The 20,450-nt window shown below is 44.4% G+C and overlaps 7 protein-coding genes across 7 annotated transcripts; 4 read left to right on the top strand and 3 right to left on the bottom strand.

Moving 5' to 3' along the window:
- Nucleotides 1-402: 402 nt before the first annotated feature.
- GRP1 (predicted protein) lies at nt 403-731 on the top strand (the record flags this gene model as incomplete). The annotated part of the gene is made up of 3 exons (XM_002507564.1): nt 403-451; nt 507-551; nt 604-731. Coding segments are annotated over 3 exons (222 nt in total), but the record flags the coding sequence as incomplete, so codon positions are not given.
- MICPUN_51552 (predicted protein) lies at nt 702-2,465 on the bottom strand. Its single transcript, XM_002507168.1, has 2 exons — nt 860-2,465; nt 702-803 (listed from the first exon to the last, which is right to left on the bottom strand). The coding sequence occupies exon 1, from the start codon at nt 1,996-1,998 to the stop codon at nt 883-885; it is 1,116 nt and encodes a 371-aa protein (XP_002507214.1). The 5' UTR covers nt 1,999-2,465; the 3' UTR covers nt 702-803; nt 860-882.
- A 333-nt stretch (nt 2,466-2,798) lies between these two features.
- COG4 (predicted protein) lies at nt 2,799-6,304 on the top strand (the record flags this gene model as incomplete). The annotated part of the gene is made up of 24 exons (XM_002507563.1): nt 2,799-2,854; nt 2,937-3,000; nt 3,100-3,258; nt 3,318-3,413; nt 3,482-3,691; nt 3,754-3,834; nt 3,890-4,045; nt 4,103-4,144; nt 4,235-4,287; nt 4,379-4,397; nt 4,455-4,498; nt 4,564-4,726; nt 4,761-4,896; nt 4,950-5,008; nt 5,062-5,091; nt 5,150-5,236; nt 5,307-5,360; nt 5,418-5,475; nt 5,538-5,668; nt 5,731-5,747; nt 5,802-5,871; nt 5,938-6,045; nt 6,107-6,181; nt 6,236-6,304. 24 exons carry the CDS (start codon nt 2,799-2,801, stop codon nt 6,302-6,304), a joined length of 2,037 nt encoding a protein of 678 aa, XP_002507609.1.
- Nucleotides 6,305-8,326: 2,022 nt separating this feature from the next.
- On the bottom strand, nt 8,327-10,177 carry MICPUN_55231 (predicted protein; the record flags this gene model as incomplete). The annotated part of the gene is made up of 1 exon (XM_002507167.1): nt 8,327-10,177. One exon carries the CDS (start codon nt 10,175-10,177, stop codon nt 8,327-8,329), a length of 1,851 nt encoding a protein of 616 aa, XP_002507213.1.
- A 2,452-nt stretch (nt 10,178-12,629) lies between these two features.
- MICPUN_55230 (predicted protein) lies at nt 12,630-14,894 on the top strand (the record flags this gene model as incomplete). Its single annotated transcript, XM_002507562.1, has 2 exons — nt 12,630-12,979; nt 13,101-14,894. 2 exons carry the CDS (start codon nt 12,630-12,632, stop codon nt 14,194-14,196), a joined length of 1,446 nt encoding a protein of 481 aa, XP_002507608.1. The 3' UTR covers nt 14,197-14,894.
- MICPUN_51542 (predicted protein) lies at nt 13,702-16,466 on the bottom strand. Its single transcript, XM_002507166.1, has 3 exons — nt 16,187-16,466; nt 16,039-16,094; nt 13,702-15,937 (listed from the first exon to the last, which is right to left on the bottom strand). The coding sequence occupies exons 1-3, from the start codon at nt 16,391-16,393 to the stop codon at nt 15,034-15,036; spliced, it is 1,167 nt and encodes a 388-aa protein (XP_002507212.1). The 5' UTR covers nt 16,394-16,466; the 3' UTR covers nt 13,702-15,033.
- Nucleotides 16,467-17,582: 1,116 nt separating this feature from the next.
- Nucleotides 17,583-19,938, top strand: MICPUN_55225 (bromodomain-containing protein). The gene has a single exon (XM_002507561.1). The coding sequence runs from the start codon at nt 18,368-18,370 to the stop codon at nt 19,667-19,669; it is 1,302 nt and encodes a 433-aa protein (XP_002507607.1). The 5' UTR covers nt 17,583-18,367; the 3' UTR covers nt 19,670-19,938.
- The last annotated feature ends 512 nt before the right edge of the window (nt 19,939-20,450 follow it).

Genomic DNA, 20,450 nt, shown 5'->3' with positions numbered 1-20,450 from the left:
TCCGCAGAATCCGAAATTTCAACCGTAATTCAACCGTGGATCAATCGTTGAAATCCGGATTTCCGTCAGGATTTTTAGCTTTGATAGGTAATTTGATCGTAGAAATGCAAGTTGACCCACTTTTACTTTCAAATCTGACCACGAATTTGATAGGGAAATCTGGGAAATTTCGAGCTGGAAATCCGGGGGAAATCCGAAATTTCAACCGGAAATCAACCGGAAATCAACCGAAGCAGTCAGGAATCCGGGCAAAAATTTGGACATCAACTTTGCAAATGGTGATATCATAACTTTTACCCTTATCATTGTTAAATAAATGTGATACATATATCATACCATAAATAAAATACTTTTGAGTTCAAGTAGGGCTTTATTGTTCACGAGGTGTCGCTCCCGAGATTCATGACAGTCGCATCCAGTCGTGCGATTCAGGGACGCGGCGTTGGCATCGGTAAGTGTCGCCCGATCGCTCAAAATTTTAGCTCACGTATCCTTGGTAATATCAGGGCTCGGCGTAGGCTGCGGTTTCGGCGTAGGCTGGGGCTTCGGGGGTGAGTCGTCAAATTTTGATTTGATTGCCTGACCTAATCTTGCTTGACGAAGGGGGAAACCTCGGTTGTTTGGGCTTGGGTGTAGGAGGGGGCTGTGGCATTGGGATTGGAGTCGGGTGGGGGTTCGGAGTTGGCTGGGGAAGCAAGTACATCAATCAACACTTTGTGTTTCGAGAAACTGCGCGAACCAAGAATCTGGGTCAGGAAGCTCATCTTGCGGAGCCTGTTGCTCATAAGAAGGCTTGAAAGTTTAGGTATGTCACTGCGTGATAATGGAAACGTGTCCTGTGTGCGAAAAACTTGTCTGCAGGGCGAAAGTATTGATCTTCCTCTACGGATATCCATATTGCGGCAGGCTATTCGCTGGATGGCAAATATGCCTCACAGTGTCGAGTGAAGTTCTGTTCTCTCTGATTATTCGAACCTGGAAAAGATTTGCCCAATTCTTTCCGGTGAGAAAGATTCTGTCGCCTTCTGCGTCGTACGCTATGCCGTTCAGGACACCGGGGCGAAGAGTTCCGCGGTCTAAATTATGGGAGAGTCCACTCAAGTTGATCCAACCGACAACTTCACCAGTTTTGGAGTTGATTCGCATAACACATTCCCGCTCCAAAACGTTAGCCCAAATTTCGCCTTTGACGGTCTCGAGCTCGTTTGCGAATCTAATTTTAGTATTACCGTCACGTATAGTTTTTGAATGTAGCAACCTGAGTGTTCCCTCGTCTTTTGTGCTCGGCTGGATGAAGTGTAACTCTGTGCTTGAGTCACTTACCACAAGTGAGTCATCAACAACTGAGATGCCCCAACCATCTGAAAGTGGCGTTTGAAAAGTCCCCAAAGACTTGAATGTCTTCGGATCATAGTAGATTCCCGTGTTATTACGCCAGAAAATCTGCAATAACTTGTCGTCGTGGTATGTCAGGCCCTCTGCAAAATATATTCCGGGGAGTTCCACCTGTTTGCGCACGGTGCCCGTTACAAGGTCCACTTCACGCAACGTAGATGGTCCACCGAAGGCCCCGGTCGATTCGAACAGAGTGTCTGGAGGTCGAAATAACAAGCCTTGAGTGAAAGCTGATGGATCATGTGGAAATTTGCGCAACACTTCATATGTGTACAGGTCTGGGTCACCACGAAATATGGGAAAGGGCGTGTCACTATCCAAGTCCCCCAATTGTCGCGCGAGAACGTCTTCATGCAAGTATGGCTGCCGCCACTCAATGTTGCTGTCTATCGTCGACAAGCTTAACATAGAATCTTTCACATATGGTAAAAATCCAATACTTGAGCTTGTTCCGCGCACCTCAACGAACTGCGAGGGTTGCCAAAGAATAAAAAACAGTAGGTATGAGAAGAAATTTCCGGCAGCAAGTACGCCGATTAATGTAACTAAACGGCGAGTAGTCCGTTTGCACTGCGTCGTGCGATCGTCCTGTCTGCTAGACATGAAGTGCTTTTTACGACAGCTCACGAAGCTCACGAATCAGTTTTCGAAGTTGACGACCAGATCTGTTGGTCTTCTAAACGTTATTTAAAAAAGAACTTCCGTCTCTGCCGGCAGCGTGAATACTGTCGCTTTACCTGCCACCCGACCACATTTCCACAGAAAAATGGCGGCGCGATAGAGCGAGCTGGAGACTTAAGCGTTGTCGTCTGGTAGATCTTGATGATCAACCTTCTGGATTGGTCGTTCAGGTTTTTCTTTCTTCTAAAAGAGCGTTCAAATGCTCCCAAGCGTGTTGTTTCGATCGCGTTTCGCAAATGCGCGCGCTGCAACGGTTTGTACGTCAAAGCTTTACACCAGTTTCTTCGTCAATCTCTCTGCGAGTTCATCGGCACTGCCGGAGCCCCAATGACTACAACACCCACGCCCAAATTTTTCTTGTGGAGGGGTAAAGATGCTGGTAAGAATACACCAGGTATTCTATGACCGGACATGATCTGGGGCTAAACACAAACCCTGAATCGCCAGTCAAAATTATCTGTAATCAAAAAGAACAATTATTCGTATTACGAAGGTAAGGGATTTTATCTACAGACTACTAAGTGTTAGCTAGCTAAGCTACACTGTAGTTAGCTAGCTAGCTAGAGTAGTCTAAGGATATTTCAGAGATGTTAAAGCAATGTTAATGCAGAAGCGAAGCTTACCATTTATGAGGAAAGGAAAGCGTCTACAAGCCTGCCTGCACACCACGGAGCTTCAGCCACCTGCAAAGGGTTACGTCAACTCGGGGGAACTGTGAACAAATGAATGCCGATTCCTTGTTTCTCGAAGAAACCATGGATGTAGGCGCCATAAACAGGTGAGGCGAGTCGTGGTACGACAACGACTTTTTGCGTGCGTCTACAGTGCCCGCGTCTGAACGATGCTTTTCCTCTCCGTAGACTTCTGCATGAGGCAGCCCACTCACACAGAGCTCTTGCCATGAGGCTACTTCGCGCATCACATGTAGGAAGCCACGAACAGAGCCAAGCCTGGACCGATCCACAGGTCACTGCTGCCTTTTTCATCGACGAACAGTAACAGAAAGTTTCTCCTGTCCTTCAGGTCGGACAGTTCGTTGCAGGTGCCGCACATGATGAATCAGATGGCACACGTGATGAAGCAGATGGTGCACATTATAAAGCAAATATCATACATGTCGAATCATTAAGACTGCTTGCGAAAATCATTACACAAACCAGTCGCTCGACAATTATTGCAACGGTTAGATGTCTTACCAAGGCACACCTGCTCCACTTTTTGAAAGTTAACTTGGTGTCAAGGCGCAAGAATTATGCACTGAGAGGCAAAACATCTCGGCTGCACAAATGACTGTCAACCATAATGTTCGAACTGCTTCTACCTGTAGCGCTATGATGGTCAGCATCTTCCATATGTTCGTCTCTGCTATTTATTAACTTCACACGACGAATTGTTCTCGCCTTAGGAGTGTTTGCATCGAAACGAATACGAGGCCACTGTGCAGCATGCCCATACTTTGCAGTCAATGAATCATTACAGTGAAGCTCTGAAAATATCTGTGAATGACATTGAGACCCAGCATTTGTATACACGCGTGCGTCTTTCTATCAGCGAAGTAACCAAAAGATTGAAAGAAAATCTAGATGTTGCCATAGCCAGAGGCGACGAAGATTCTGTGAGCACATTGAAACCGTTCGGCTTTACGCGTGTGGTCCTTTCATTTGATTACGTTAACAGGTTTTGCGTTTCGCAAAGCTGTTCGCAACGCTAGGCTTGCCTGACCAGGGACTTAAAAGCATAGACCGGGTTGTCGTCATGGTACTCGCCTTTTTTTTCCACTTGATTCTGAACTGACTTTGTTGTTCCTCTTCAGCGTGCCTGTGCCCAAAAGGGCAATGATGTACAAATTAAGCACCAGATTTTTAACATGCTAGATACCTTGTTCGATTACTTTGAATGCAATTGGAGGGACATCTTAGCAACCTTTGGCCTCAGAGCTCTAAATGCATTGGTAGTTTCAGTTCACGAGGTGACGAGTGGTAAAAATGCTTGTTTTTGTCTGTTAATATTGTTTCAATAATACCAGGCGTGCGAAAGTCATACCGAATCAATGTTGGCGACGCACTTGGTATGCTTGTAACACGCAAGATTGATTCCGTCATGAATTTTCATCTGCAAAACTTATTCAAGCTTGTGCTAACATCTTGACCTTTATCAGCAAAATTTTGACAATGCGAACGAATCTGGGGTTGAAGACCAGCTTGGTTTCAGGTACAAAAATTGAGTATTTAAATTCCGACCAACTAAATAAACATTTCAATCAATTTCGATTACTGTGGTGCCTTAAACTCCCTGAATGCAGTAACATTGAAAATGTAATCGTAAGGACAGATTTTGTTTTCCAGCGTTGCAAGGACAAGGAAAACAATGTATCGTAGGTCGAAATGGTCGAAGTTATCACGAGATTGGCGGAGTATCGAAGGTGTGTCATGCCAAATAGTCATTCCGCTTGATTTCACACAATCATGGACTTTGTTTCGAATGTAGCTACATCGAGGAGTTCTGCCGAAGCATCGATAAAGTATCTGCAAGTGGAGACACAAATTGCACCCATCAAAGAAAAATTGCGATGATTTTTTCGCGAATTCTGTCGAAATTCGAGCGAACATATTCAGATCTCGAAGTACGACAAGTTCAAAGTGAAAAGAAGGTTTTTTCATTGTCTGAGCAATTAACGAATGCAGACACGTCTGTTGGGTAACAATTATCAAATCTTGATTCCGACTAAGAAGGGAATCCTTGGATTGAAGAATCTTGATGCATTTGTTGACGACTTCTTTTTCCTTACGATGTCATCGATAAACCGGGCCGTGCATGTTGGTAGGTAAAATGCTTACATTTACTCATTAGTATCAATAAATGCATCTTGATAGGTTACCAAGAATGCACTATCTTATTGCTAAATTTGTTTCGCGAAGCGGCTTTGAGACATGTGCGTTTGCGAATTCTTTTTCGAGTAAATCAGAATGTGAATATTGCGCTTAGGTCTCTCTCGATGATGAACTCAATAATAAAGTGCGTATTTTTTTCAATTGATTATTTAACAATTTCCTTCTAACCGATCATCTGCAAGATTAAACCAATGGAAGAAAGGATGTGGCGATTGCGTTTTTTGCATATCTTTTTGAGCAATCTATTTGAAGTGATTGACTTCGTCAAGGTTGAGGCGGATTTTAAGTGACCATTTTTAGCACTTCGTACTGATCAAGTTATACAATAATGTTCGACAGCATCTTAAAAGAAATGATAAAAGTCAAGCATACGTTGGACTCCCGGACCTCGAGGTACCCAAATGATTCTTGTACAAGTTATTGATTCTCAGTCGTTTATATATACATCAGGAACTATCGAAGGTATTGCAAGAAAAACTGCTAATTGAAAGAGATCTCTATATGAAAGGTACAATCATGTTCTCTGAAAAGATCGCATCATATCATTCTGCTTAGATGCGTAATATCCAGGTTTATTTTCATACTTTGACGCTACCTTTGATTGTCTTGCTTCGACAAATTACGTAATGAGTGAAGAAGACATGAAATGGAAATCGGCAAGAAAGTCATGGTCTGCTGGTTTGATTGACAGAATGCATGAGGTGCTCCATTGTTCACACGTTTTTCTTTTCTTCCTTCGATTTAAAAATGAATTAATATTTAGGCCTTTGACATGGAGAGGTTCGTGACGAAAATAAGACTCGATCATTGTTTAAGCCTAAAATTTACAAACAGAGTTTTTTCGTCGGAGCTGAATGAGATAATCTCGGATCCAATTATCACACATATTGCAAGACGGATTGAGGTACATTTCATCATAATAAATTATTTTGTTTCCGGAGCGACTAATTTGGCGACTAATGTATTGCAGGAAAACGTATTCAACCGGTTACAGTTTAATCATCTAGGGGCAATCCTATTTGAGGGAGAAATTCGAAAAATAACGGTTGCATTAACTAAAATGTTCCCGAACAGCAAGGTCATCTTTTTTTATAATCTTTCACGAATGTTTACGAGATAATCTTTTTGAATGAATGCAGGTTCGAGAAATATTTTCTCGGGTGCTTTCGATTTCAACAGTGCTAAATGCTGAGACATACGAGGGCTTCTTCAATGTGCGGAATTTTCTTCTTCCATTCATTTGAGGACGTTGATAACATTTGTTACAGGATATAAATTCTAATTTTTTTCTACACTTTGAGCTAGAAAAATTAGCTAGTCTTCGTAATGATCTTTGAAATAGTAACTTTACATGTTAAAAATTGAAACAAATTTGATTCGTCGATAAAAAAACTGCTGTTTCTTTATCGCTTAAAGTACTCTCGTGCTCGTGTACTTCAGCGAAATTGATTTTCTGATTCGAATGACAATCTTCGATAACATGACACCATTGCACCTTTTATGATAGTTTCGGTCAGGTTTTTTTCAATGAACGGTGAGGCGCCCGATAACTCGCTAAAAGTGAGGCTCGTCGGACCTGTGGCTGATTTGACGGAGGGATTACATGTAACCAAGCGGGAACCTGAAAGTTCAACAACTGTATGACCCTTATTTTTTCTCAACCAGACAGCAAGAAGTAAGATAGCAGACTGCTTTATTAATTAACATCGTGCTGATGTGTAGAAATGTATCACAGGATTAATTTAAGGACAGGGGTGTAGTAATTATTTAATAATTCGGCCTTTTCGAACATCAGGGAATTTGCTCATGGGACAACGAACACGCACCCGTGCACACTATTGGTTTTTTTGAACTTGTGTGTAAATTGATGTTCTGCTACATTTGGTTCCAACCTTTTACTTGAGATTAAATATATGGAAAAGTAAGGTGCCACCCGTGACAAGCTTCATAATCAGGTTACTCTGAGTGGCTTATCAAACCATTTTCTCAAGCAAATGGAATATAGTACTTTACACGGCACAAAATATCAATTTCAGTTTGCAGTGAGTGGTCACCAGGAGCGACTTGAAACCTAACGGCCCATTTAGAATAATCTGATTCACACGTGACAACTGCGCCAGCGCCCTCGCCTAAAGTTGAGCCTACGTTGTAAAAAAATCCTTGAAGCTTCTTCCCTTATTAAGCTTGACGTGAACAAATTTAAATTTAACCCCACTCCCTGCTGGGTCGTGATATCTTCCATTTTAAATATCGGATTGATGAGGCTCAGGCAGGATTCTCATCCAGGTCGTGGCTTCGATACAGAAACTAGCCGTGTAAAGGAAAAACAGCTGTACACACGGAGAAATTCGTCTAAGTTTTAGTTGAATTTTGGATAAATCTATCACCGCTTCAATTCAACCTTCGTGCCTTCGAAGGTTAGCGAAGGTATAAGTTTCGACTTTGGGCGACGGTCGCCGCGCTTCAGCTCGGCGTGGCGACCGTCGAGCACGTGACGCGAAAACGTGACCTGATTCCTGACAGGTCTTGAATTCCAGATTTTTTTACGACGTGTCACTTACCCGAAACTCGAGCGAAATCTATCTGTGCGAATTTTTTTTTTGGGGGGGGGTAGGCGCGCTTCAGAATGTGTATAGGGAGTGGCTGACGAGCCGCTTCGCGGCTTTTCAAACTCCAAACCCTGAAAACCCAGCCCCCACCCTCTAAGGATACGGCGCGGACCCCAAAGATACAGTGCGCCGCTTGTTACTCGCGCGTCAGCGGCTACATGAGCGCGCATCTTGCTCAGGTGAAAAACCGCTCCTGTCAGCGCGTGGCACGCTTCAGGGTGTAAAAAAGGAAAATAACTCAAGGATGACCATTCCCGCCCCGGGGCAAAAAAAAAAAAAACCTTAACAGAGATCAAATCTTCATGCATGACTCATGATCAATCCCGATTAAATTTGTCACAACAGACCATCGCGCTGATCTTCCTGTAATGTAGATTGTCATATATCTTTGATATTTCGGTCGGCAGTGTAGTTACCATACGACGACCGGTCGGTTGCAAAAGCAGACACGTGCTCCGCGCCAAACATTTTGGGTCGCGTGTGTTTTTTTCCCCTATGGCGCCTATTCAGGCCCATTCAGGACGGCGAGCGCGGTTGAGCGGCTCACTTAAGATATTGTTTTAATGAAGTTGTTGTTTTCATGTCATGATACAAAATGTTTATGATATTCATATCAACTTGGCCTAACTTTTATCTATCTTCGCACTTCTACGTCTATCAAAATCTTGGCAAAGTGATAGTTAAACAGGCCTGGGCCGAGGTGATGAAACGGTGAAAGTAACTGTGGTCATCTTATCTTAGCCTTATTTCCTACTTCAACACCTTGGCAACTTTAGTGGAGACCTCATATTTCATCGTTGGTTGGAACGCCATATGCAACTGTGCGTCAAGGCCAGCGAGTGAACCAAAGAAAAGATCAGCAACAGGCATCAGCAGCCATTGAATCTGAGAAAGGGCTTGCCACCACATCGGTGCCGCATTTGCTTCAAAATGGCTGCGATCGTTGACCAAAAACAATCGAATGTAAAAGTCCCCTATCATGAACATGGTGGTCGCGAACGTCATCGGAAGAAAACACAAAACCGCAAGTTTGCGCAAACCGATTCCGAAAGGGAACGTATCCAATTCGGGATTCACCAGCGTGCTTACAAGTGAGCCAAGCATGACTGTGATCCAGTAAAGTGTCCAGCTGATGTGATGTTCGGCAGCGTGTACAAACAGCTTGTAAACCTTGTGAAATGGAATATTGTGCCGGCGGCTTACATATTGGCATACAATGTACGCAAGGTCAATTGCGCCCCAAGCGTGCCGCTTTGCCTGCGTGTATCTTGCCCTGTTTGCCGCGAGCCAATTATCATCTTCTATAGCATCGTTTCCCATGAATAGAAATATTGGGACTACACGAAAATTTCCGTTTCTTCGGAACCAACACTTCAGAAAGTGATGCCAGTCCTCAGGAATAATGTCAACATCCCAATAACCACAGTCAACAGCTGTGCGCAGCGATTGGCTGTATATTGCAAACGGGAACGGGTGACTGAATGGACTCGAAAGTTGTCCAAGAAATCCGACGGAGTCAATCAGAGCTTTGATGCGAACTATTATCGGAACGGCCCAGATATTCGGAAAGAAACATTCAGCACCTTGGTATGTGGTATTGTATGGAGTTGGATCCTGCACGTGGTGATATGCTAGGCAGTCCATAAATTGTGGATCAAAGTATGTATCAGCGTCGCATATCGTTAAGAGAACATCCTCCAGATCGAAGCCCCAGACATCTACTAACTGGTGCTTCACACAGCGCACGGCCCATGCTGTATTGGATGACTTGCCGACTGCCTCGCCAGGATTGAGCACATGACTTGTGTAAAAGAAACCAAGAAGGCTGTCACCAAACTCAGCCAAGAGCGCGCGCACCTTTTCGGGAGCATCTCGGTCACGACTTTCGGTAGCAATGCAAACGATTAATTTTTCTCTCGCGCAGGTCTGACTCCTGAGGGTGTCGATCGTCTTTCGAAGAGTACCAAGGGGCTCTTTGTAAGTTGGAATTACACACACGTGAACAATCGAGTCAAATCGAGCAGTAAGTCCTTCCTTTACTTTTCGTCCATCAGAGGCATCATTGCCAGGTTGCGAGTCCGATTTTCTGAGCTTGAACATGGGACCGTGCGGTCCAAAAGTTCTTTGCAAAATTGGGCTCTGATGCTCTGCCCTTTTAGCAAGCTCGCGCCAGTTAGCTTTCTTATAGGCGTGACAGCGAGGAATACCAACGAAGAGCGCGAAAAGGGCGGAGTGGATACCTTTCACCCACCCGTAGGAAATGTAGCAGCAGATGAAAGTTACCGTCAACGCACGTGATAAACGTGCTCCCCAGAGGGTTACGAATGAAATCATCAAAATTGAGATGAAAGCCGGTGTGATGAACACCACGCGCTCGAGTGTTCCGCCCGTGTACGCAAATTCGGATTTCGAGTCCGAACTCGGCGTATCGAGGAAGCCAGAGCGAGTCGTTACTGGACGAGTCGCGAAAGCTTCAATGCGGGGGAGCGACTCGGATTCATTCTCAACCATTATGTCGTCCTCAGCTCTAAATGCGCGTGTTGGCTTTTCCGCACTGGGTGGACCCGGTGAGGATTTCTGTAACACCCTGGCTGTGACCATCTTGCGGATATTTTTTACTTTTCATCAAATCGAGACGAGAATATGATACGAAGGTTTTCTGGATTAAAGCAGGTGTATGTGAACGCCCCGGAGATAATAATAATAATAATTCTCCAAATAAAGGTCGAATCGTCTGTAGGTATGTATGTGTGTGTATACTATACTGTTAGTTGTTTATAATAAAATATCCTTCATTCGTACCTTCGTTCGTACCTTCGTTCGGACCTTCGTTCGTACCTTCATGAGTAAACATGGTGTGACAACTATAAGGGACACTGACTCAAGGTTCTCGAGCTAAAAATCAAAAAAGGTCGAATAAAATATTACGAAGGTACCTTCGTACCTTCGTTCGTATCTAGCTAGACCTTCGATCGTGACAAAAAAATACGTTTCGTATCATCCGTAGGTGCCTCCCTACCTGTGAGTCTGATGAACAGGAACGTTCGGTTCCGGGAGGCTGATTTGGGACGAGTCTCGATGAAGCTTCGGTGAAGCCTCGGTGAAAGACGCATTGAGAAGGGCTACTTATCCATGGTTTGAAGCTGAATTTTCATCGATACATCGGTCAACTTCGACGTCGACTCTTCGTTCACAAGTGGCGTGCGTGTGAGGACGACGACTACGTGCACGCCAAGCGCAACGATAACGACGTCCCGCAGAACAATCGTCGTCCAAAGACACGGAAGGCGTCGCAATGTTTTGTTAGTCTGCAATAAAGTACAAATGACGACCGTACGGTTGTTTAGTCTATGACTTTTGCAAAGGATCGAGCTCTCGACCAATCAGAAGACGAATAAAATGTGACATAGTTCGAAAAAAGTTGGGGTAGAATGTGGTACTAAATGTGACTTCGTCACTGGCGTTCCTCGTCCCAAATAAATAATGCCTTCGTATCATAATACCGTATGAGAATTACCTCAAGAATGACGAGTTATCTCGAGATGGGACGCGCGGCGCGTCGGAGCGCGTGCGTGATCGTCGTTGAGGCGGGTGGAATCGTCCAACGTCGTATAAAAATGTCTACGAAAGTACAATGTACGGAGAATCAAACCTCGACTCCTGGTTAACGATACCAGGTGAACTGGACATGTATACGGAGCCCTATATCAACGTTCTCAAATTCACAACGTCTCAAATGTCCATATACAGTAGTGTTCCACAGGTAAGGGTCGCTAAAAAAATGAGTGACACTGTTACCATTTATACATCTGACTAGACTAACTATTAGTCTGGCATACAAAATACTCAGTCGCTATGAAGTCAATTAAGGACAGGGGTGTAGTAATATTTGATAAACCGGCCTTTTGAAAATCAGTGGATTTGCGCATACGGTCCGCATACGTGCACACTCGCGGAGAAATTCAGCCGCGGTGTTTTATCTGAACAACTCAAAATCTTCATTTTCCCGTTGCCCACGACTGTCCCTTCAAAGTTGTCGAGCCGATTTTTGAGAAAGTGCTTCATGACGCAGAGATCCGCCTCATCGTTTGGTCCCGCGGGAGGCGCGGACTGCTCGATAGCTAGGGGGTGAATCAAAAATCTGCTCGACAACTTTGTCGGGCTCCTCGTTAGCTGCCCGAGGATGTAAAAAAAGCTGTCGAAGGTTGCGCTTCGCTTGATTAATTTCTCCGCGAGTGGGTACGTGTGCGTGTTCGTTCTCCTGTGGGCAAATAGCCTGATTTTCGAAAAGGCCGGTTCATTAAATAATTACTACACCCCTGTCCTTAATAGATAGACGATGGAGTTAAAAAGAAAAATCCGTAATAGACCTCGTAATAAGACTGTAATATCATAAGCTAGATATTTATAATATTAAAATACCTTAATATCATAAGGTAATAAAAGTGTAATAAATATTTTCTGGATTTCAATCAAGTTTGGACAATCGAGTTTAGTTAATTTAGTTTAGTTATCATATGATAATTTAGTTAGGGTATGATATTTTCGTTACCGAAGGTACTTGAGTTAATGAACCAGAAGATTCCCCATATGCGAAGGTACCTTCGAAGGTACGAAGGTACGAAGGTACGAGATAAGCCGAGATAAGCGGAGTTAGGCCGTACGTATGGAAGACTAGTTTAAGATTTTGACATTAATTAATAACTTAACTAATAATATAATGGTGCACACTTGATTGAAATCCAGAATCGTCGAATATCATGGTACGAAAGTGTACTTAAGCCTCCACCTCATGGAAAAGTAAAACAAAATAAAGTATGATAGTGGTATTTCACTGTCGCCGAATGAAGCTCCCACGTAATGCTACACCTCTTAAGCTTTGAAATCACGCTTTGAAATCATGAAATTTGATAAGTACAGGAGGAACAAAAAAACACGCCTGGGTGAGACATTCCTTTCAAAATCACGCAATTTAATAGGTCGACGCTGCGTCCAAATCCAAAATGTGCTTGATTTTTGTTCCACCTTTGTCCTGAGTCACGGTTTCGGAACGATGGTTGACGGAAAAGCACTGCGCCGATTCTGCATGATGGCGACTGTTGGCTTCCCCCAGATTCAATCTCAAACGCCGACCGAGTCCTACCGCAAACGCATCAGTAGCTGCATATGTGATTCAAGATCTGGTCGTAAAAATGTCAACCCGGGCGATGTCCTGGTTCGACGGTTCCATCTTGAAGACTCGTCCCGCCGCCTTAGAGGCAGTGTTCGTGGCAGACATCTGGTCGCGCGACGTTCTGGATATCCTGCGAACAGTACTGGTGGATCCGATGTGGACAACGAGTTATCATCAATTAAAAATCTTGGCTTACAAGAGATTGGCGTGGATGTCGACGGATTGAGCAGGTAAGTACTCGTCAAACTCACGTGTGCCCTGTCGCACCGTTCGATTGTTCACGGTTCCACTGTTCACGGTTCCCACTCCACCATTGCCACTGACGCCTTTTAATATCATCGTGTTAATTAGTGATGTCGGAATTGTCGATAGCACAGAAACATTGTCGCTTCACCGGGAATTTTCCATCCCGGGATCTGTTCGTGTGACGGACGGCCGCTGCGGAATTCCAAAAGTCAACCTCACCCACCCTGGTGGTAGCTTTTGCGACGTTTATCTGCGTGGAGGCAATATTCTTTCTTGGGTACTCGCAAATGGCGGCGAGGTTTTCTATACCCCCGACGGCACAGATTTGGCTTCAGACGCATTGAGTGATTGGGGCACCTCACTTTGTTTTCCACAATATGGTGGAGAACACCAGCTAGCTGGTACTCCACCAGGCAAAAAACTTTTACCGACCGATGGACTTACCAAAACTGCGAACTGGACTATCGCGCAGACGGGGCTATATGAAGATACCGAGGGAGAGTATCCATACGTCATCATCGAAACTGCTGACTCAGAGGCCACGCGCGCAGTTTGGAATAACGGCTTTCACATTGTCATGGAAATTGCGTTGCACCACTCTGCGTTGGATATCTCTCTGACTGTGAAGAATACCGGAGACCGTCGTCTCAAATACTCTTTTGCCCTGAAAAATCACATAGCAGTTGCCGATATCGAAGATCCTTCTGCAAATTATGTTGGTTTCAATGATTGTCTATACATCGACAGCAAACTCCACGAGTCGAAATCGCGAGTACGGTTCTCTAAACAGCTAAACAAGCAGGGCCCGCTCCACCTGAAAAAGGCTATAGATAGAGTTTATTTTCAAACTCAAAACGATACCGGAGTTGATACCGGCACAGGTTGCACTGTGTACGTTCGTAATCTGTGTTCGGCTGAAGAAGATGGGTTTCTGGATCGAGCGATATTTAATCCATGGAAAGAGCAGGATCCTGTCAACTATCGCTGGTATGCGGGGCTTGCAATCGGGGCAATCGGCGAGCCCATTAAAGTTGATGCAGGAATGACGCGCACTCATCAGACGCGAATCGAAGTGCATGACGTTTCGAGCATCGTGCCTGTAACAGAAAGGATGAACGCTTACAATAATTACTCTGTGTTAAATATGGCATCTCACAAAAGTAACAGTCCTGATGATAACCTTCCACACGATTTTCAATGAGCTTTCGCTAGCTTCTGGTGAGGCTTGTGTTGTAGGGGCCTGAATTTGTCGAGACGTACGAGTGCTTGATATTTTCCCCCAGCAAAGCGAAACAGCAACAAAGCAAAATGTGTTGAACAAATTTCTTTTATGAAAGGCCGCCATCAACAGACTACCTGTGATTTTCACCGTTTGTGAGTTCACAAAACTTCGGCAATATGGATCCATTTCCTTTGTCGGTTTCTGCGCGAGTCACAACATTTTATAGAGCCTCGCCGCGTCTGAATCTTTCATTTGTATTCTCTTGTGGGGAAAGTTATCATTACATTTGAATATCTATCATGATTGCTTCGTCCTGTGCATCTGATTTCGCTCACTGAATATTTCTTTCACGTCAACATTTTCCCTGCTCACAGATTTTCCAGATTGCCAACCTTTCTTTTTCTGTGCGCAAAAATTGGTCTGCATGAGCTTATTTTTTGTTAGGCGTGCTCCGACCATGCCGACATCGTAAAATGCGAAGCAGGCTTGAAATGAGGCCATTTTTCTGCCTTCGCGATACTAATGCCTCCATGCACAACTCAGATTCTTTGACAAATTATCTAGACTTTTAGGGAGTGATAATCAGCGAAAACAGTATTGACCAGGTGTTTAAAGCACTTGTACTCTTATTACCTTCGTATAAGCTATCTTCGCGTAACTTTCGCCCGGTTCAACATAAAAGATGCCAGGTCAAAGTCTTTTGTCTATGTATGTGAAAGCGCAAAACCGAAAGCCTCTTCGCACAAAGAACAAATGTCACCTAAAGCAAAGTCGAATGGATCGTCTTCGGGTTTTTGCACTGTTTGCTTACATAGCTCATAGGATAAGTTCAGCTATTTGCACAGCGTTGAGCGCGGCGCCTTTCTTTATCTGATCACCACAGACAAAGATCTCTAGCCCGGACTTACCTGGCTGTGAGATGTCTTGACGAATCCGACCAACAAAGACATCATCTTTGTTCGATGCGTCGAGAGGGGTAGGGAAACGATTATTCGCGCGGTCATCGATTATGCTGATACCTGGAGCTTTGCTTAGGATAGCCTTTGCATCTTGTTCATCGAGTTCAGAGCAGAGGGTAAGATTAATGCTTTCAGCATGCGCCCGCATTACAGGGACGCGAATACATGTAGCTGCAATAGAAACGGCATCAGTGCCCCAAATCTTCGCAGTTTCTTTCACCATTTTCATTTCCTCTTCGTTATAGCCGTTTTCAGTCATCGGAGAATTGTGTGAGAACAAATTGAATGCGTATTGCCATGAAAATATATTCATCGTGACGGGATCATTGTTCAGCACGTCACGGGTTTGCTGCTCAAGCTCGGCCATAGCGAGAGCACCAGCGCCCGATGCAGCTTGATATGTTGATGCAATCATACGTTTCACCCCTACGGCGCGATGGATTGGAGTCACAGCCATTAGAGCGATTATAGTTGAGCAGTTCGGATTTGCTATAATACCGCCTTTCTTTTTCCCAAGTTTGTAGTCTGCCATTGCCTCAGGGTTGACTTCTGGGATTACCAGGGGCACACCATCAGCCATCCGAAAAGCAGAAGAGTTATCCACCACGAAACAACCCTTAGCAGCGGCGATAGGTGCGAATTTTTTGGAAATAGATCCACCCGCAGAAAAAAGAGAAATATCAACGCCATCAAAGGAGTCTTCTGTTAGCTCTTCGATTACGTAAGTTTCACCATCAAATTCAACCTCTTTACCGGCAGATCTTCATTCGTGCACGTTTAAAATTGATGAGATTGTAAGAAAGACGTTTGGAAACGAGTATCAAGTTTGATTGAACTGCGATGCCAAAAACTCTCTTCTCACCTTGACGAGGCAAGCATTTTTATCTCACTGTATGGAAAATTGCGTTCGGTAAGCACCTGAGGGAGGAGAAATGCGTTGAGTCGGATGAGCGGCTGAAAAGTGACGGAAAGCTAGCCAAAATTTGCTGACAAACGACTACATCACCTACCCGGATGAATTCTTGGCCAACTGCACCTGAAATACCCGCGATCGCGACCTTCGGGCCGCTTGGGTCCTTCGCTGCCTTTACTGATAACAGTGGAAGACGGGGGCGGCGGGGCACAAAGACAACAGGACGGGCGAAATGGGATCGAAATGCACGCACGCCATAAGAGCTGCGTGCATCGAGTGATTGAGGTAGATAAATGAGCTGCATGGTCGTCGTCAAAACCTTTGTCCGCCGTTCAGTGCGAAAGAGAAACCTATCCAGGCCGCTACCAAACCCTCGGCTTGCACCTAAGTCTATTTAATTTTACCATCGACGATAACATTTCTTACGAATGAAGCTTTATTTTACGAGGGACCTTCATTCGCACGAAGTACGTGATTATTTCAATCAGGTTGGGCCACCCTTACGATAACTTGAATTTGCAAATAACATCAAATAACACCACGAAATGGTGAAATAAATAATAATAATATATGTAACTATATATGACATGATATGATAATTATAAATGATGAGTTTGTACGTGGTAAATACCTAGTTTCTCATTAGTCTATAAAATCAGACGATGAGTTTGTACGTGTGTTACGGATTTTTTTTGGGCCCCGGGGCAGGAATTGTCATCCTTGAGTTAATTTCCCCGTATAGATCCTGATGCGTGCCACGCGCTGCCAGGAGCGGTTTTTAACATGATGAGCAAGATGCGCAAATAAAGACGATATTTGGTCCATATTTGCGGCTTGGTTCGTGTTATTTATACTGGGAGAATTATGTTCTTGACTTTTCACCCACGCACCAACCGCAGCACAAACCTCGAGGAATACTTGCTGCTCTGATCGTTATGTCCGGCTATGATACCCCGAACGATGCACTCGTTGCCACGTGCGATGCTCTAGAAAGGACAACGCAGCTTGCTGCGGCGCCCGAGTTCAATAGAGCAGTGTTGCAGCACTCGAAAAGCCACCCGCGCATGCTCGAGAGTAAGACCCGTCCTGACTCCCCGCTCCTCCGTTCAATCACATCCGGCAAAATTGGATCTCGAGAGTCGAACAACTATAAATCAATCGACTTACGCAAGGAACTGTGCCGATAAACAGGTAATTCCACGAGCCATGTTTGGCCATTTGGAGCACTGGCAGAGCTATTGGACAAGTACGTGCAACCCAGCAAAATAGAAATGTTTTAACGCGTTTTATGATGATTTTTTGCGCTGCAAAAAGCCTGTTCTGTGTTTGCACCTTCGAAAGTCGTGTGCTTATGCCGCCCCTTTTCCTTTCAAGCAGCGCCCAGGATCAAGAATGCGGAGCAAGTAAAGTCGAAGTCGATGCATACGAAGTTGAATCTGGCAATATCGCCATTACCGTTCAAGATGACGGAGTTGGGATGAACAGGGATAGCCTGCACTGTATGATTTCGTTTGGATTCAGCAGCAAGGAACACGCGAAAGGGAACGTAGGACGCTTCGGAATAGGATTCAAATCAGGATCTATGCGCTTGGCAAATGATGCGCTCATCCTGACACGCCAAAAAGGTGAAGCATCTGCCGCACTCCTCTCAACGACGTTCCTTCGAGACATTGATGCTGATGATATTCTCATCCCAATGTTTACCTGGAATGTAGAGATGGTGCACGGACAGAAGTCCTATGTTTCCCGAGAGCCCTTGGACATTTCAGTTTGGGAAGAAAACATGGGCATTATTGAGCGCTATACATTCCTTAAAACAGAATCCGAACTCCTCAATGAACTTGAAAAGATTAAGACTTCAACAGGGACACGGATCGTTCTCTTTAACCTGAAGCGCACACCAGAACTTGACTTTGACCACGACCCACTGGACATTCGCATAAAAGCTGACGGTATGATCTCTGAAGAAGGAATACGGTCGTCTTCTCGCAGACCTATTTATCAACAATATAGAGCAGGACAACAGATGACACTCGACGTGCCGGAAGACTACAGCTTTCGCTCATACATGGAAATCCTGTACCTAAGGCCAACAGTCACATTCGCACTTCGTGGTGAGATGGTTGTACCGCGGTGCCCGATCAAGCGTCTTCAGGTTGAGTATTACCGATTTGATCCATACACTCCCAAAGGCATTCCAGATGAGCGAACATTTCCAATCGTTATACATGTTGGATACCAGGATCCTCCAGGAAGGACTAAGCATTGTGGATTTCACATGTACAATAAAAATCGACTAATCCGAATGTATCAGCGCTTTGGTGCTCAATTACAGGTAAACACCATGATGAAGGACCTGCTGGGAGTTGTGGAGGCAGATTGCTTGGAGCCCACACACAATAAACAGACATTCAACACAACGGATATTGCCTACTCAAAATGCCAGAAATACATCGAAAAATGTATGAACGACTATTATTTCGGGGTGCAAAATGTGAGGCTCGCTGGAATTGGCACAGGTATGAAACGAGCTCTTTCCGCAAGAAGAAAAACGCAGAATGGTGCAAAGAAACATGAAAAGATGAAGCCCGCTAACAAAAGGAGGAAACAAACTGCTCTGAGAGACGGAGATGAGGAGGAATCGCGTCACGGACGCGGCTTTGATGTGGATACACAGCGCATTGTCTCTTCGTCAACACCTAACAAGTCGCTTGATCCATTCCCGAAGATTCTACGAAAACTGATGAACAACAGGTTGAGTTGGCCTTTCAATGAGCCAGTGGACGCGGAGTATTGGGGCGTGCAGGACTACTATGAGGTTATCAAGACTCCTATGGACTTTGGAACTATTGCTACCAAATATGATATTGGTGATTACAACACTGAAAACTCTGGGCACGGCGCCTTAAAATTTGTCACAGATGTTCGACAGGTCTTTTACAACGCCTGGACGTACAATCAACCCGGACATCAGGTGTACCAGTATGCGCAGATCCTGGCGCGAATCTTTGAGACTGAGTTATCTAAATCAGTTGGCATCGACGATAAGTGGGGCTTACTTTCAGGATCAACCATGGGAATGACATTAGGAAATCAAGAGAAGATTGACAAAGAAAATGCAGATATGAACTCAGTGAAAATTGCCGAAGAGAAGGGATTCGCTGATGGCTCGTTGAACAAGAATGAAGACATGAGGAGGGGCGAGATAAAAACAGCCCAAGACGACGTTCGGAGTCAAGAATATATTTTGAACCGGGATGCGATCAAATTTATGGCAGAAACTTGTGCCGCACGAGCAGTGGCTGAGGCGAACGAGGCTCGCGATAATGCTCTCGCAAAGTTGCAGGAAGAACGGGTGGCGAGGGAAGCATTTGAGGCTGAACTTGAAGCTCAGACACGAACGCTCTTTCAGACAGCTCGGCATGAGGAGCAAGCGCGATATCATAGGTTTGAGGTCGAAAGGGAAACACTCATGACATGTCTATCTGACAGCAACAACATGAAAAAACTATTGCAAGACAGGATCGAGACCTTGGAAGCCGAGATCGTGATGCTGAAGAACAAAAGTCGATCTCATTGAACTTATGAGCACCGGCTTTAGTTGAACGAGCGATAACGCGAATACTCCAGGGGTCGAACCAACCGACAAAGGGTTAACGTGATTTCATGAGGGTCCGTCCCCAAGTCTGTCGGCGTAGCTGATGACCGGTAAAATATTAGAAAATCGAGAGACACGCAATACCCCTCATATATATGACCTTGCTAAGTGTTATCATATCATATCACATGTATGTGTACATATTCAATCTGTATGTGTTATGAAATATTTATTTAGCGACCTTTAAACTCAATGTGTGACTTCGTCACCAGTGAACTGGTTTCCTCGTCCCAAATTTACGTACATATTATAATATATACGAAGGTATGATATATATGTTTGTGAGTTGTATGTGTAATAAAATACTGTAATAATAATAAATCTCCAAAGGTCGAACCGTTCGTCAGTGCGAGTGATGGTGTGGTGTAATCGTTCGTCCTGTGGGTGGTCGGCATGCCGAGGAGGCATGCGTGTATACGTATACGCACGATACTGTCGTATATATAGTTTAACACTAGTTTAACATCGTTCGTACTAATAAAAATAAAATATGTAAATAAATATCCAACCATATTTAAATACTCGTTTATATGAGTAAACATCGTGTGACAACTATAAGGGACACTGACTCAAGATTCTCGAGCTAAAAAATCAAAAATGGCGACAACTATAATATATATGTAGCGCTAGCCCTACGTTCTTGATTTAATGGTGTCAAAAATGTCAACAATGTATGGGACGAATAGACCTTCGACCTTACTTG

The sequence above is a fragment of the Micromonas commoda genome, chromosome 1, assembly GCF_000090985.2.
Source record: "Micromonas commoda chromosome 1, complete sequence".
In the NCBI taxonomy this organism is placed as follows: Eukaryota; Viridiplantae; Chlorophyta; class Mamiellophyceae; order Mamiellales; family Mamiellaceae; genus Micromonas; species Micromonas commoda.
The sequence above is the reverse complement of the archived record's forward strand: the minus strand, read 5'-3'. Positions and strand labels throughout refer to the sequence as shown.

Coding starts and splice junctions, on each gene's coding strand:
- MICPUN_51552 (XM_002507168.1), bottom strand. CDS start 1,998: ATGTCTAGCAGACAGGACGATCGCACGACGCAGTGCAAACGGACTACT.
- MICPUN_51542 (XM_002507166.1), bottom strand. CDS start 16,393: ATGCAGCTCATTTATCTACCTCAATCACTCGATGCACGCAGCTCTTAT. Junction 16,095..16,186: donor TTGGCCAAGAATTCATCCGG/GTAGGTGATGTA, acceptor CTCCTCCCTCAG/GTGCTTACCGAACGCAATTT. Junction 15,938..16,038: donor AAAATGCTTGCCTCGTCAAG/GTGAGAAGAGAG, acceptor GCACGAATGAAG/ATCTGCCGGTAAAGAGGTTG.
- MICPUN_55225 (XM_002507561.1), top strand. CDS start 18,368: ATGTACAATAAAAATCGACTAATCCGAATGTATCAGCGCTTTGGTGCT.